Genomic DNA, 16,829 nt, shown 5'->3' on the forward strand with positions numbered 1-16,829 from the left:
GTACTACTGACACTTGGGCGGCCAATTCTTTGTTGTGAGGGGCTGGCCCGTGCATTGTACAATGTTTAGCGAAGTTTATGGCCTTAAGCCAATAGATGCCAGTCTTCAGACATTCCAAGATGTCTTCCAGGGAGCAAAATCTCCCCAGGTAGATACAGGTTCAGCTCTGAGGATCATGGCACAAGATCCCCTGTAAGAACAGGCTGAGCGATATGAAATCAAACACTCCCACTAACGTGAGCCAGCAGGACAGCCCCCCATAAAGCCACTAAAATCCTACTGGGTTATCCACAGTCTCTCTAAGAGTTCTTTGGTGGAGGTCTCAGGGACAGGGCAACCCTCCCAAAAGTCTCTGTGATTCTGCAGCATAGTTCTTAGAAACGCAAAGTCAAGTGCTCCCCTTGGCAAAGCCAGACACTCTTGTGCACAGACTGTCTGCTGTGGGCTCAGTAATTGCCACTTTGGATTTCACTTAAACTTCAAGGCAAGAACCAGGGAAGAAGTCAAAGGATTGAAACAAAATGAGTTTTCTCTCCTTTCCCTGCATACTCACAATCGTGAAAACAGAAAGTTAAAAGTGGAGAAAAAAACATTAGGCCTCAATTCTAAATAATTTGTTTCTGAGCCTCAGTTTTCTCATCTGCAAAATAAGTATAATAAATTTTAAGGGTTCTAAAATGCTTCAAAATTTTTTAGTTTAGCCACTTTTTTCAATTCATAGCACCAGTCAACTAATTTTTTTTATAACATCCATAAGTAATAATTTTTAAAAACACTTAAATCACAACTTTTGATGCTTAGTTTATAAACAGACATAGATAAAAACAAATTATTTTACTCTTTTGAAGCCTTGGATACACTTTATTAAATGAAAAATACCATCAGCTGCATCTGCAAAGACAATTTGAAGGAAGAGACTTCTACTGAAGTCAGAACCTTAGATTTTGAAATGCACCCCGGAGACTAATTGATAGCTCAGGGCAGTTGTACTTATAAACATCTGTCCCTGGGCCAGAAACAGGCAGCAAAACTCTCTTATAAAACAAAAATAATTACTTCCTACTTTAAAAAATCAGGTTGCCAAATATATTTAGCTTTGCTTTAACCTTCTTTTTAAAGTCAGTGCCAGAAAATTCAGCTAAAAAGTAACTTAAAGGTCTTTTGACTAAAGAATACAAATAAAACTCCTACTTGGGAATCCCACCCAAGAAGCCAATTCACTGTCACTGATAAATCACTCGGGCACTCCTTACTTCATAAACATTGTCAATAAACATACTCTGATATAATTACATTGTTCATAGTGGTGGCCTTCAGAGGAGGCTGAATTGCCAGCTAAGAGACACCCACATTAGCTGTTGACTGAAAACAATTTTCAGTGAGCATTAAGTGGTGCCACAGTCTTGAACGTGGGCCCAAATATACTTTCATGTATTTTACCTTTTTCTTTTTTTTTTTTTTTCCGGCAGGGCGGGGGTACTGCACAGTGGTGTTTTGTTTGTTTGCTTTTTTGTATCCTCTCAAATTACCTTTTGGTGTTTTTTATTTATTTTTCAAAGTGGTTTTTAAAATTAGTTACCAATAATTAAAGTTACCAAAGTTTAACTCAAATTCTGCATTTCTCGCTTTTTGAGAAACCAGATGATCTGGCACCTTTGAGCTGGGGGTTCCACCTGGCAGCACCAGCTGCAGGTGGGCAGGAGATGCCCCCTTTAAATGGGGCACTGGGCTCCAGGTCACCCCAGCATTCCCTATTGCTTTGCAACCAGGCCTCTCTGTCACTTAATTTACCTTCTTGGTCCCTGCAGACATCTGATTCTGGATCCCTCCCTTCCACTGCTGACCATAAGGAAGAAACAGGATATGGACTTACTCTCCCACCATCATCGCTAGAAAAGTGGACAAAATACATGAAATAACTGTTTTCAGATACGGGACAAAAGGCAGTGCAGCCCTTTCTCTGTAGAAGGGAAAGACTGAAGTGAGCCCCACACTGCCTCAGCTTTCTGCCTAGAGGCAGTATCTGAATTGCGGCACAGGAAGGGGAATCCAAACAGAGCCCTGCCATCTTGCTGAGTAGAAGACGCTGACCAGAACTGGGGAAGACCAAGGTGGCCAGAATATGCAGGGCAGAGTCTCCAGAATGACGAGAAATAAAACAGCACAAAGACAAGAGAGAGCCGAGCTCCAGAAAGATCCACCGAGTCACACATGCATTAGGTATATATTTTCTATTTACATGTTATACCTTATGTTCTATTTATATGTTATACCTTATTTCCTATTTATATGTTATACCTTAACAAAAGAGCTTACCAAAGCATAAAATAAAAATCAAGACACAACAACCAAAATTTTAGAACACTAAAGAGAAGACCACAAAGAACAGGGATTCAGAATAACATCAGAATCCTCCAAATAACAGTGGAAACTAGATGGCAATGGGATGCCCTTGAAATTCCAAGGTAAAATGATTTCACTTTGAATTTTATAACTAGCCAAACTATGAGTCAAGTGTGAATGCAAAAATAAAGATATGAACAGATACCCTAATTCTAAAAAAATTAACATCTCACACACAATTCCTCAGAAAGCTGCAGAAGATGTGCTCCCCCAAAACAAGAAAGTAGAACAAGAAAGAGGAAGGCATAAGGTCCTAGAAACAGGAAGCCCAACACAGGGAGGAAGACAGGCCGAATGTCTAGATGGCAGGTATGTAGGGCAGGGAAAGCAATTCATCCAGACTAGAGGCCAAAGGAGGGTGCCAGGAGCTAAAATCCTATCTACCAGCACAGGATGTCATGCAATGACGTCCAAAACTGATGAATGAAGAAACAGCATTGAACACTTGTGATCTAGCACCACTACTATTTCAAGGGAATAGGCTGTGAGTGGGTGAGGGTGATGAAGGGGTGAAGCACTGCCCTTCAGCACTGCTGGGCTGTTTCTCTTTTTTTTGGGACAGAGTCTCACTCTGTCGCCCAGGCTGGAGTGCAATGGCGCAATCTTAGCGCACTGCAACCTCCGCCTCCCAGGTACAAGTGATTCTCCTGCCTCAGCTTCCCGAGTAGCTGGGATTACAGGCACCCGCCACCATGCCTGGCTAATTTTTGTATTTTTAGTAGAGATACGGTTTCACCATGTTGGTCAGGCTGGTTTCAAACTCCTGACCTCAGGTGATCCGCCCGCCTCTGCCTCCCAAAGCGTTGAGATTACAGGCGTGAGCCACTGCTGGGCTGGGCTGTTTCAATCAGACAAATGTATTCCTTGGAAGAAAATGCACTTTAATTCTAGGTAAACATGTAAATATATAACAAGTATACCTTTGGTCAAACCAGATAGCTGTGACACACTGGCCCCACCAAACAATCTCCTTACAGAATTGAGCTACAGGCTGATGTGATCGGCCATCATGGAGTTATTTGAAGGGAGAATTCTTTGATAATGGTGACTGAATCTTTTGTGAGGGGTTGTTAGGAAGATTGTTCATCAATCACAGAGCCTTCTGTCTGAGGGGAACCCCGAGAAAAATGCCTGAATGATCTTCATTCTGAGATTACTTGGGCAGCTTCCGACTAATTGGATTGTCTGTATCTTATGTGCACTGTGAATTGTGCAACTGAACAGGTCTCCAAGTTAGAAAGCATAGAGCCCAGGTGGTGGCCCACCCATAGCAGGTGTTAGATCTTCAAAACATATGCTTTCTCCTTAATTCTATTTTCTCTCACCCTTACCCCGATCTCCTGTTTATCTTTCTGCTTTCACCCCCACTTTAAATTTATGCTATCCCATGTCCCACGTATGCTTATAAGCTGCTGCCTTAAATCTTCCTTGAAAGTGGCAAGGCTGGATGAATGGAGGGGTGGACAGATGGATGGATGGATGGATGGATGGACAGATGATCGACAGGGAAACTGACAACTGTCTTCCAAAGACAATGCTAAAAAGCTATAGAAGGATGCACGCAAAACTGGTAGTAGCTCCCTTCAGAAAAGAGAGACTGAAGGAGGGGAGAAGGAGTCCAGAAGGACTTTCACTTTATCTGTATAGTCTGATTTTTTACAATAAAAATACATTCATGTGTTATCTTTAACAATAATTTTAAAGGATAAGTACATAAGCCCTATGATATAAAAGTACAACAGCCCTATGATAACAAAGCTATCTAATGTTGACCAAATGCTTACCATTTGTTGGCACTGTTCTAAGCTTTTTACATGTGTAATGAATTAACCCTCTCAGTAACCATATTCGGTACTACCATTATCCTTATTTAACAAATGAAGAAACTGAGGTACAGAGAAGTTAAATAACATCTCGAAATTTACAGAGCTGGTAAGTGGAGGAGCGGGGATTTGAACTCAATCTGCGCTGAAACCTAATCTCTTTACCGATCTACACAGCCACTGGTACTATAACGCTAGCAATAAAAATCACCACTGAGATACTATGAAGTGTTTTAAATATTTTCCTGCACTGATTCATCCAATGTACTCATTTACCATATTAAAGAAACATTCTCATTATCTGAATTAAGTAGCCTGTTAAAGGTCATGCAGCTATAAAGTGGCCAAGCCAGAGTGCTCCTGCCTGCCATAGCATAATTCTGCCTCTGCATTATCCCTTCCATCTTCTACAATGATGAAAAACAAGCCTTTCCTCATTGAAAGTTATATGTTGTATTTCTACCATGCATATTGCCATTTTTGGAAGTGTTTGCTTAAATCTGCTAATTTACATGTAAGCACTACTGCAGATAAGAAAACATAATGGTAAAACTCTTTTCATATTTACCTGAACCACACCCATACAGGAATCCAGAAATATTGATCCTTTTGGTTCTTTGGAGATCTTTTCATCTTTATAAAAATTCAAATTATAGGATCCATCGCCAAGTTGAATTAGGTGGAAAAATCGTCTCTTAAATGACTGAGAGAAAAATACACACACAGCTATTCTTTCAAAATGAAGAGTCACAATCTCTATCAATAACCCACTTATGACTATACACATACATAAAACCTGTTTCCGTTCTCACTCTAGCTGATGCTCCAGGTCACTGCGGGGTTAAGACTCCCCATTCCATCTAAGAAGCTCACTGCATCTCAGTTCTGAGGAGGTGGTTCCCCTAATATCCATGGGTCATTTTTCTCACCCACGGAATCAGAGATTTTACATAACTACCCAAAAGCAGTGCAGGGACTTCCAATTTCGGATGCAGCACAGAAGGACAGAAACTTTCTCTAAAATCCCCAGGGTTTCTTGCTCACAGAATGGGAACTATTTTTTGCCTCATGACGCTGAACGATTTTCCAGCCTCAGGGTAATGACAGTCACATTTCCTCCTTAATTTTTCTCCCTGACTCCCTTGTTTCTTTTCCCTTTGTTATTAATCCTCATGTTTCTCTGGTCCCACTTTTCTCCTGAATAGCTTCTTCTATTGGTTTGACGTCTCTCTCTGCAACCTTCTCTTCTATGCAACTATTTTCTTTTTTCATCCTCAATTTTTGCTTTACTTGACTTTGTTGCAGTACACCTCCACAGAAGTGCTCAGGATTGGCATGACAGATAGCCCCTTGTGACATTCTGTGAGGTACCAAAGAGCACTTTTCGGTTACTACAGAGAAGAAAGCCTATGTCAGTGTCTGCACCTTCACACCAGCCCAGGGATGGTCTCCTTATGCTGGTGGTTAGAAGACAGTGAGGGAAAGTGGGTGGATGAGGCTGTGCCAATGGGGGTGCTATCACCAGGGGAGCATCCTAGGAATCAGACAATGTCCCTTTTGTGGGGAAGAACAGCATGCGCATTCATCTTGAGCATTATTCTCGAGCTCTATGGCAGAAAGGGCTTGTGAGAGGGGAGGGCAAAGTGATGCGCGTCCTCACCCTCATGGTCACACTGATGGCACTGTTCATGTTGCCTTTGTACAGCCAGCCATGCTTGGTGATCCCACCCTTCTGGGAACCGAGGGAGGCAGCATCCTAGGAGAGAAGGAAAACACCACCAGTCAGCCTCCCATTATTACCTGGGTTACTTGCTGTGAGTTTGGTCAATGGGAAGGTCATTCCCTTTGTGCCAAGTTGTCCATTGCCCCTTTACTGAAGTACCCATTGACACCAATGCCCACAAGTCACATAAAAGTCCACTTAGCGGTGAAAGAGAGAGACCCACCTACATTTCTGAAAACTTTATTCCATTAAAGGCAAAGCTAGCTCCTGTCCAAATTTTTATTTGTCAGTGTTTAATGAGCCACAGAAAGGACCAAAAAGGACATACCTCAACTGACCACTCACGTTGGAAGGTTTTGCCTGGTTTCACGAAAAAATGTTTTCAAATTACACTTCCCTATAGTCAGAGGACGAAAGCACATGCACATTCCTGGAAACCTTCCCAGAGGCTTAGTTCAGGGAAAGGTGAATAAAGAAAGGGAGGAAATGTGAGGCAATACAGAAAGGAGAGATAAAGTGATGGGGGGAAAAAGAAGGAGAGACAGGCAAGAATGCAAGCAGGGATAGAGGGGAAAAAAGGGGGAGTCAGAGAAGTGGAAGGAAAGAGCTGAGAGAAGTGAAGAGACCTGCTTCTTAAGCACAGACCCCACACCGCAAGACCTGGATTTAAGAAGAAGAGCATGGAGCTGCCAGATGCTGCTACAAATATGTTAAGCACATATTTGTATGTTATAATAGACAGATGAAAAATACACACACACACACACACACACACACACACACACACACAATCTGGCAAATCTTTTGTAATCATACAGACAATTGCAGAAAGACTCATCATATGCTTTGTCTTGGACCATCTCAACATTAATATTGGTGGTTTTAATATTGCTATTAATAGCAATAATATAAAAATTTACCATCTAGGATTTTACAGTTTAGTGTATGCCCTTACATGCAATATTTCCATTGGTCCTCCTGTCACTATTCATGCCAATCAGTTCCAAGTTCCCAATATATTGTTCATTTTGAATGAGCAGTAATTTCTCTTAGAATTATTTTAAAAGTAGTTTCTAAAATAATTTGTTACATGCACATTGCTTAATGAATGGTTAATGTTATAGCTCAGCTGACAATGTTTTTAAAGAAGGAAAAACCTAAACTCACAATGGGACACTTAACAATCAATGGGGAGGATGAGAAATGCAGAGATGGGCACTGTCTTCTTGTGAGGTTTCCCTCACTCGGTGGGCAGACTCACCTCAATGCCCTACTCCCTTTATATAGTTCTTTAGTCATGAGCTTTTCTCTAGGAATAGGGGGAGTGGGCTTGATAAAATCAGACTTCACTAAAAGCAATCATTGAAGAAATAGCCATTTAAATCTACTGGCTGGCAGCTGTTTCGAGATCTGTTGAAAAACAACCTAAATTCAAGGTCTAAGTCATCTTGATATCTTTTAACAATGTAGCCAGATCTGATTCAAGTCTTTGAAAATGATCTCCGAACAAATAAACACAACCAGGAGAACATGAAATGCTAAGCAGTAAAGGTGAAACAGACCTTATTCCAATCAATCAATAACATTTTTAAAAAATTATTCCCGTTTCATGTAACACTCCAATGCCTGTTTTGGCTAAATGTTGGTAATTTTCTAACTAATCTTATAAGTCTGTAAAATTGATGTTTAAATCTAGAGTGAAAAGAAAAGCAACAGCAAGCAGGTATCCCACCTCATCTTTGTCGACCTCCTCGTCAACTTCATAGACATGAACTGGAAGTTTATCCAACTTGACCACTTTGCTATAAAAACAACAAAGAAAATTTGTTTTAGAAATGCCTAGTCAAGGAAGAGGCTTTGCATTTCCTCCTCCATCAGAGGGCCCAGCCTTTACTAAATCCAAAGATGGCCCAGCTTCTCTATTCAGACAAAGAATAAAACCATCTATGCCCTTGCTTTTCAAGGTGAGTAAGCCAAGAGACTTGAGTAAGAAAGCTCCAAAAAGCTATGTGGAAAAGACAGCATAGCTTCTGGGGAGTTAGCAGGCATACTGAAAATAAGAAAGTGGATTAGTTTTTAATGAACAAAGAGTTGGTAGAATAACTTTAAATACAAAGTTTATGAGGAAAAAAAAGGAAGATTGAGTTGTTGCATTGAAACCAATTAACAATGATGGTATTAACCACAACAAAAACAAGACACCAATACCAATAGCAGCTTACATTTACTCAATGGGTATGATGTGCCAGGCCCTGTGCACTTCTCATGTGCCCTCTCATTTAATTCTTTAATCATGGTGACTGTTGTTAAGGCCATTTAACAGATGAGGAAAATCAGACTTACAGAGGGCAGAGTTGTCCGAGGCAGAACACAGAATCTGTGTTCTTCACCACTGTTACGATTCTCCCTGTCTTTCTCATCACACATTTGGAAATTCTCATTAATGCCAAGAGGGAACATGTACCAGCAGTCTACTAGATAATAAGTATACGACATCACATAGTCTGATATCTTTCAACCCTGAGACTATGAACAAAAGGATCAACAAAGATGGGTTAAGCCAATCCAATGCGAAGAATTTAAAAATCCCTAAGGGAGGATTGGGTAAATATAGAACTAAAGAGCATACCCATCTGGAGAAGATAATGCTAGGAGGGAGTGTTCCCAGCTGAGGTTTAAAAAGAGGCAATCGGGGAATTGGCCGAACATTCTTAAGGAGTGGCAAAGCCACACAAGGAGGAAAAACAAACAGCTACGTCTACTAAGAACAGCATAAAAGGTTCCAGCTCAAAGATGTAACAAACACAAAGAAAAATACATTAATCAGGTCTCAAGTAATATTTTCATCGGTGATGGTTAGTTTTAAAACATAATCCAACACTATTTGCTTTCAATTTTCCCAAAATCAAGTATACTTCAATTTGCCAACTGCTATTTGGATATGGTTTCTATTCCCACCAAAACTCAGATTGAAATTTGGTCCCCATTGTTGCATAATTGGGCCTAGTGGGTTATGGGGCAGATCTATTATGAGAGGATTGGTGCTGTTCTCACAGTAATGAGTGAATTCTGGTTCCTGGCAAGATGGGATTACTTGTTGCTGAAATGCATTAGTACCCAAGAGAATGGGTTATTATAAACTGAGGTTCCTCCTCCTCTTTGGTCTCTTTTCACAAGTGCCAACTTTCCCTCTGACCTTTTCCATCATGTTTTGAAGCAGCACAAAAGTCTTCAACAGAAGCTGAGCAGAAGCCAGTGCTATGCTTCTTGTACAATCTGCAGAACTATAAGTGAAATAAATCTCTTTTCTTGGCTAGTCGCGGTGGCTAACACTTGTAATCCCAGCACTTTGGGAGGCAGAGGCAGGTGGATCACCTGAGTTCAGGAGTTCGAGACCAGCCTGGCCAACATGGTGAAACCCCGTCTCTACTAAAAATACAAAATTAGCCGGGTGTGGTGGCACGTGGCTGTAATCCCAGCTACTCGGGAGGCTGAGGAGGGAGAGTCACTTGAACTTGGGAGGTGGAGGTTGCAGTGAGCCGAGATCCTGCCATTGTATTCCAGCCTGGATGACAGAGCAAGACTCTGTCTCAAAAATAAATAAATAAAAATAAATAAATAAATCTCTTTTCTTTAGAAATTACCCAGTCTCAGGTATTCCTTTAAAGCAACACAAAATGGAACCTTTTATAACAGATAGTATGTCAAGGCAATACCTAGCTACCCCTGATTCACTTTAGCCACCACTATTCAATCTAAATACACTTGCTTTTGGTATAGTCTAGAATAAGTTAATACATTAAAGGAGGTAAAAAAAAAATTTTTAACTGGGAAAATGCTTTCTTGATTTACTTTTTTTAAAAACATAAAATTTATTCAATGTAAAATGCTCTTTATAATTATCTTCTTCAAAATATTCTTTTCAAGGAAAAAATGCACTGCAGCATATTTCAGTACACTTATGTTTTGTTTGTTTTATATTTCGTAGTGAAAAAATTTCACCTATTTATTTATCAGTGGTACCATGAAAAGAATCACTGGACATAATTAAACCATCTACATGTTTATTACTACCTACCAATACCAAAGTAGCATGTTTGAGTCTTACAATCAAAGGCCCTGTAAACAATAGTTACACCACATACACGTGAACCATCTAGAAATATTTTCCCCAATTACTCTGATTGCATATGAAGTTACATACCTCCCCCCAAGCATTTCAAGTACAAAGACTTTTCCCTATGTGTATAATATAGCTTACTCACTTCGGAAGCTGTCGAAACTCTCCTGAGTAATCTTCATATTTATAGTTCACAAGATGCCAGTCAGAGTTATAGGTTTTGATGCACTATTGAAGGGGGATTTTAAAAATAGAAAATAAAAAACAGAAAGACGTGATGATTTTTGGAAAACACTTGGGAAAGTTTGTGAAGGCATACCCATACAAACATCAAAAAAATTTTTTCCCATCAACTAGCTAATGCCTGAAATTCCACCACCAGAGATTCCTGTGAAGCTTGAGACTTTGAACCACTGAAACATTACCCTTGGGGGTAGTATCACTTTAAGTTATCATCATTAATGATCTGAGAGCAGGTTTTACAAGGAGACAACTTCACCTAACCTTGTGACATTTACCTAACAATGGACTATTTCAGAGTAAGCATCTGGTTCTTAAAAAGCCATGTGGCCTCTACTATGACATAAAAGTGAATAGAATGCATGAACTTAAAGACGCCTTCATGGTATTTACTAATATTAGAACTAGCTAGCTCTGTTAGTTAACATTATCGTAAAAATTTACACTCAGTTTTTCTTTCCATTCATAAGGAAAAGAGTGAAATAATTAGGAAGAAACATTTGCATTCCAATTAATATTAGCACCATGACATTTTCATCTGTGTGTGTGTACAGAATGTTTAATGTAGTCCTCCACTGCCAAGGATTCTATTAGTGACCTAATCTACACAGACCGCATTCAAACTACCTCGTCACATGACAGATTCAATGGGCCAGCCTGGTGTCTGTCATTCATCTACCCACGAAGATCCTCCAATAGTGCATAAAGCCTAAGATTATAATGCCTCATCCACCAGATCTTCAAATATGAATGAGTCAAAATCAAAATCTAAAGAATTTCAGTTAAAATCAGCTTAGTTCAAATGATCTTCTGTCCAGTCAGCACTTGACTATATATGTGCATACTTCAGTGTGGGGGTAAAAAAAGCATGAGTGAATCAATGAAAACATAGGTAGATAAATGTATTTATGCCTTATCTAGTTTATTTGACTCTGGCTATAACTAACATGAACAACGTCTCTATTCTGCTTCTTTCACTTCATCATTTCTACTGTCAACCTTTTTTATCTGTGTCATAGGCCATGTCTGAAGGCCTTCTGAAGCAAACTCCCCTCCACCTCCAAACTCATGAAAGTAAAAATTGCAACAACAGCAAGTGCTTATTTTGTGCCAGGCTCTACAATAAGCACTTTGCTGGCAAGGGTGTGATGTGTGATGTGAAGGTAATGTAAGTTTTTAAAATTATTCTGAGAGGTGGAACAAATGGCAGAGAAGGGCTAAGCGCAGAGTCAGATTTTGGAGCTGGCAAACTTTTTGATTTTTTTACTCTGTAGTTACGAATATTTTAAAATGCTATTTTATCCTTCAAAATGATTTTTTTAGATTTCTCAAAGCATTTTCACATTTCAAGTATCATACATTCACACTCAAAATTTCATTCCAAAACCAGTCAGATTTCAGAATAATCCATAGTTTTGGACTTTCCCACTACTGCCCCTAGGTCCACTGGCACAGCTAAGTAGTCAGGCCTAACTATGTACAACACGGTCTTGTGGGTATGATCCTATTCTCTTCAAAGAGCCACAGCGGTTTTTCAACAAGCACTGGAACTAAAGTTGTACCACCAAGTCTCCTGCAGGACATTGAAACTATTCTGAAGTATAAAATGTACCTGCCCAATTAAAAACTAAATAAACCAGCATAAATTTGTATATTATAAATGCATTTATGAATGGAGCCCAGATTTTTATTTATTTATTTATTTTTTTTTTTTGAGACAGAGTCTTGCTCTGTTACCCAGGCTGGAGTGCAGTGGCGCCGCCTTGGCTCACTGCAACCTCTGCCTCCCAGGTTCAAGCGATTCTCCTACCTCAGCCTCCCGAGTGATTACAGGCGCACACCACCACGCCCAGCTACTTTTTGTATTTTTAGTAGAGACGGGATTTCACCATGTTGGTCAGGCTGGTCTCGAACTCCTGACCTCCTGATCCACCTGCCTCAGCCTCCCAAAGTGCTGGGATTACAGGCGTGAGCCACCGCGCCTGGCCAAGATTTTAATACCTTATGCAAAATGGGGAAAATAATTACAGTTTATTTTGTTCAAATATTTATAATCATAAGGAATCGCACATACAAAAAGAAAACAAAAAACTCCACAGTGAATCTGGCTAAGTATTGAGATTCATTGATTTAACAAGCCAGTGTTGACCATCTACATAGCAGGCATTGGCTAAATTCCAAAGCAGAAGCACAGAATTAGGCAAGCAACCCGCACCCCTCCGGGGATGTAGAAAGTCTAGGAGATAAGGAGTCCCATCAGAAAGCCAGAACCGGAGAACTGTACCTTCAAAAACACAGGAATGTGACTGACTGATTATATGATTAACATTTCAAACTGGTGAAATTCAATAATATTTTGAAGTTACACTGAAAGGTTTTTGAAGTTTTTTTCTGCTTTGTTTTGCTTTGTTTTAAGCCATTAGGTCATTCTCTGGATCAGAGGATGAAGAGGAAGTGATGTTCACTCCACCCAAGTGGAAGGGTCCCAAAAGTGTTTAGTTATGTTGGCTCCAGCAGCATAGGATGAAGCAGCTATTGCTCAACCTGCAGTGATTAAATAACTTAATGGAGAATTCTCCCTCAAAAAACCATATTTTTTTAATCAACTGGGAGAACTGAGTTAGCAATTAATAATTTTGCCACATGCTTTAAAACATAGGTCAACAAACTTTTTGTGTAAAAGGCAAGATCATAAATATTTTTAACTTTGAGGATCATATTATCTCTACTTAACTTTGAGTTGCATGGTGACAGTAGCCATAGGCAATATGTAAACAAATGTGCTTGGCTGCTTTACAATAAAACTTTATTTACAAAAATAGGCTACAGGCTGGATTTTGCTTGCAGGTCATAGTTTGCCACTACCTGCCTTAAAAAGACATTTATAACTACATCACAAATATATCTGGCTATATTTGTCTGGAATTAAGTTTACTAATATAGTGGCAAAGGAGGTAAGACAGGAAGTTACTTCTTCAGAAAGATGAGAGAACACACTTAAAAATTTTTTAATTTTATATTTAATTTTTCAAAAATCTCAATGGAAATTAAATATTGTTATTTAATTGGTCTTTATAAGAGTATATATAGCTTCCTTATAGTAAGCAATTTTATTGATGGGCATATTTATGATCTAAATATCAACTAGAAAAACCAGGATTAAAAAAAATCATTATTTTTAAATGAAGGAGCACTTAAAAGAAACAAAATTAAAATATCTAATTATTCCTTCCTACCTAAAATTACCTGGAGGAAAAAACAAACACTCCAAGGGGGAAAACTAAAGCAAACAACCTAAATTGTAACAATTTCTCTTTCTGGCCAGGCACAGTGGCTCATGCCAGTAATCCTAGCACTTTGGGAGGCCAAGGCGGGCAGATCACTTGAGATCAGGAGTCTCAGACCAGCCTGACTAACAGGCTGAAACCCTGTCCCTACTAAAAATACAAAGGTTAGTCAGGCGTGGTGGTGCACGCCTGTAATCCCAGCTACTTGGGAGGCTGAGGCAGGAGAACCACTTGAACCCAGGAGAGACAGAGGTTGCAGTGAGCCAAGATTGCTCCACAGCACTCTAGCCTAGACAACAGAGCAAGACTCTGTCTCAAAAAATTAAAATTAAAAAGTAAATAATTTATCTTTCTTCCATAAGATAATTTTATTTGTATTTTCAAACAAAAATAATATTAATCAATGTATCTTGATTAGGAATATATACAGTAATCAATATATATAATAATACATATTGACTAGCAATAGACCCTGCTTATTATCAGCTAGTACTTCATGAATACTAAACTAGTCAAAAATAACTCGCAAATATAAATGTATAAATGAAATAAAAGATACATAAATGTGTGTGTCACCCTTAAAAACAGTATCAATAACAAAGCCTTCCACAGATTTCCAGTGAATTCATTTACGAGTTACTGCTTATTTTAAGCCCATGAGATAAATTCTGTGGAATTCACTTTTTGTAGTCAGATATAGCCCCCTCCAAATAAATAAAGTTTTAAAAATAATAAAAATGTAAAAAAGAAATAGCCCCTGCGGACATTTCTGTCCAAGTTTCAGAGTCTGAAAAATTCACATTATTCTATTTGAACTTCCATCATGGAAATATAATTACCCCTTTGACACTTTCTTGACAATTTTGAAATTTAAAGAAAAGGAGGCAGTTAGGGGAAAATGACTTCAAAATGCAAATTAATGCAGGAAAGAGCCTTACCTCTGTAACAAACAAGCTCTGTGCTTCCTCTTCCGCCTTCGCAGGCACTGTTGAGCATATGTATCGACCCTGTCGTCTCAGGATGGCCGTCTGGAAACAAAAACAGGAGGAAAAGCCTTGGGTAAGTGAAGGAGGCAGGTGCCAGCCTCAGAGTGCAGCTGTGTGCCCTGCAGCTGGGCCTGGCAGCCACAGAGTCCCTCCAATTTCTCCCATCCAGTGCAGCTGCCTCCTTTGGTCACACATAACAGATTCCATTGGGCAGCCTCAAGTTCCAAAGCCAGGCTGGGTCACAGCTCCTGCTTCTTTCTGGATCAGGGGCCCACAGATCCCTCCAGCTCAGCCCTTCCTGCAGGGTAGAGGCCCCTTTCAAAGTCCCTAACACCCCCAAGTGCTTGATCTAGTCCCACGACACAGCATCTTACTTGCCTTAACTGCCTTTTTTTATTTCGGTAAAATATACCTAAGTTTACCATTTGAAACATTTTTTTTTTTGAGATGGAGTCTTGCTCTGTTGCCCAGGCTGGAGTGCAATGGCGGGGTCTCGGCTCACTGCAACCTCCGCCTCCCAGGTTCAAGCGATTCTCCTGTCTCAGCCTGCCGAGTAGCTGGGATTACAGGCGTGCGCCACCACGCCTGACTAGTATTTGCATTTTTAGTAGAGATGGGGTTTCACCATGTTAGCCAGGCTGGTCTCGAACTTCTGGCCTCAGGTGATCCGCCACCTCGGCCTCCCAAAGTGCTGGGATTACAGGCGTGAGCCACCATGCCTGGCCATTTTAAACATTTTTAAGTGTACAGTTCAGTGGCATTAAGTACATTCATACAATTGTGCAACCATCACCAGCATCCATCTCTTGTCATTTACATCTGTTCTTGTTCACTGCCACATCCCCAGAGCCTAAGAGCATAGATAACTAGACACACAGAAGATCCTCAATCAGTAATTGCTAAATGAATCTATGAACTGTGAATGCTACCTCCCCTCCAAGGGACATTAGAACTGTTCTTGTTCATTAGGCTTAAATGCTTCTTTTAAATAAAATGACAGGGCAGGGGTAGCATCCTACCTCAATAACTAGGCTTAAGGTTTCATTTTCTTTTTCTTTTTAATTTTTTTATTTATTTTATTTTATTTTTTGAGATGGGTCTCTCTCTGTCGCCCAGGCTAGAGTGCAGTGGCGCAATCTCAGCTCACTGCAAGCTCTGCCTCCCAGGTTCACACCATTCTTCTGCCTCAGCCTCCCGAGTCGCTGGGACTACAGGCACCCGCCACCATGCCCGACTAATTTTTTGTATTTTTAGTAGAGACAGGGTTTCACCGTGTTAGCCAGGATGGTCTCAATCTCCTGACCTCGTGATCTGCCCGCCTCGGCCTCCCAAAGTGCTGGGATTACAGGCGTGAGCCACCGCACCCGGCCTAGTTTTTTAATTTTTTCGAGAGTCTCTGTCACCCAGGCTGGAGTGCAGTGGCATGATCTTGGCTCACTGCAACCTCTGCCTTCCGAGTTCAAGTGATTGTCATACTTCAGCCTCCTGAGTAGCTGGGACTACAGGCGGGCGCCACCACACCCGCCTAATTTTTGCATTTTTAGTACAGATGGGGTTTCACCATGTTGCCCAGGCTAGTCTCAAACTCCTGAACTCAAGCAATCCACCTGACTCAGACTCCCAAAGCACTAGGATTACAGGTGTGAGCCACCACACCCAGCCTTATTCTTTAAATAGAGATGGGGTCTCATCATGTTGCCCAGGCTGGTCTCAAACTCCTGGGCTCAAACAATCTCCCATCTCAACCTCCCAAAGTGCTGAGATTACAGGCGTGAGCCACCATGCCCGGCCTGGGCTTCAGGTTTCAGAAAGAAATATTCTAGTTTTTTTCTCCTATGGACTGTAACCCTTAGGTACCATTAACAGATCATAGTTGACTGGGCACGGTGGCTGACGCCTGTAATCCCAGTACTTTGGGAGGCTGAGGTGGATGGATAACTTGAGGTCAGGAGTTCAAGACCAGCCTGGCCAACAAGGTGAAACCCCATCTCTACTAAAAATACAAAAATATTAGCCGAGTGTGATGGCGCATGACTATAATCCCAGCTACTCGGGAGGCTGATGCAGGAGAATCACTTGAACCCGGGAGGCGGAGGTTGCAATAAGCCAAGATCGTGCCACTGCACTCCAGCCTGGGCAACAGAGCAAGACTCTATCTCAAAAAACAAAAACAAAAACAAACAAACAAACAAACAAACATATCATAGTCATTAAAGCAGCATACAAGCAAACATTTTGCTAACAGAA

The 16,829-nt window shown here is 40.5% G+C and overlaps 1 protein-coding gene across 16 annotated transcripts in view; it reads right to left on the minus strand.

The window, feature by feature from the left end:
• DOCK9 (dedicator of cytokinesis 9) overlaps positions 1-16,829 on the minus strand; it is a 293,481-nt gene that overhangs the window by 122,428 nt on the left and 154,224 nt on the right. For all 16 annotated transcript variants that reach the window (XM_032151176.2, XM_058438033.1, XM_058438030.1 and 13 more), the window contains exons 3-7: positions 14,535-14,624; positions 10,215-10,297; positions 7,682-7,751; positions 5,887-5,982; positions 4,795-4,929 (exon numbers count right to left, since the gene is read on the minus strand). In XM_032151176.2, the coding sequence (XP_032007067.1) occupies positions 4,795-4,929; positions 5,887-5,982; positions 7,682-7,751; positions 10,215-10,297; positions 14,535-14,624 (474 nt within the window). The remainder of the gene's footprint in view (positions 1-4,794; positions 4,930-5,886; positions 5,983-7,681; positions 7,752-10,214; positions 10,298-14,534; positions 14,625-16,829) is intronic.

Source organism: Hylobates moloch, unplaced genomic scaffold, assembly GCF_009828535.3.
Source record: "Hylobates moloch isolate HMO894 unplaced genomic scaffold, HMol_V3 SCAFFOLD_4, whole genome shotgun sequence".
NCBI lineage: Eukaryota > Metazoa > Chordata > Mammalia > Primates > Hylobatidae > Hylobates > Hylobates moloch.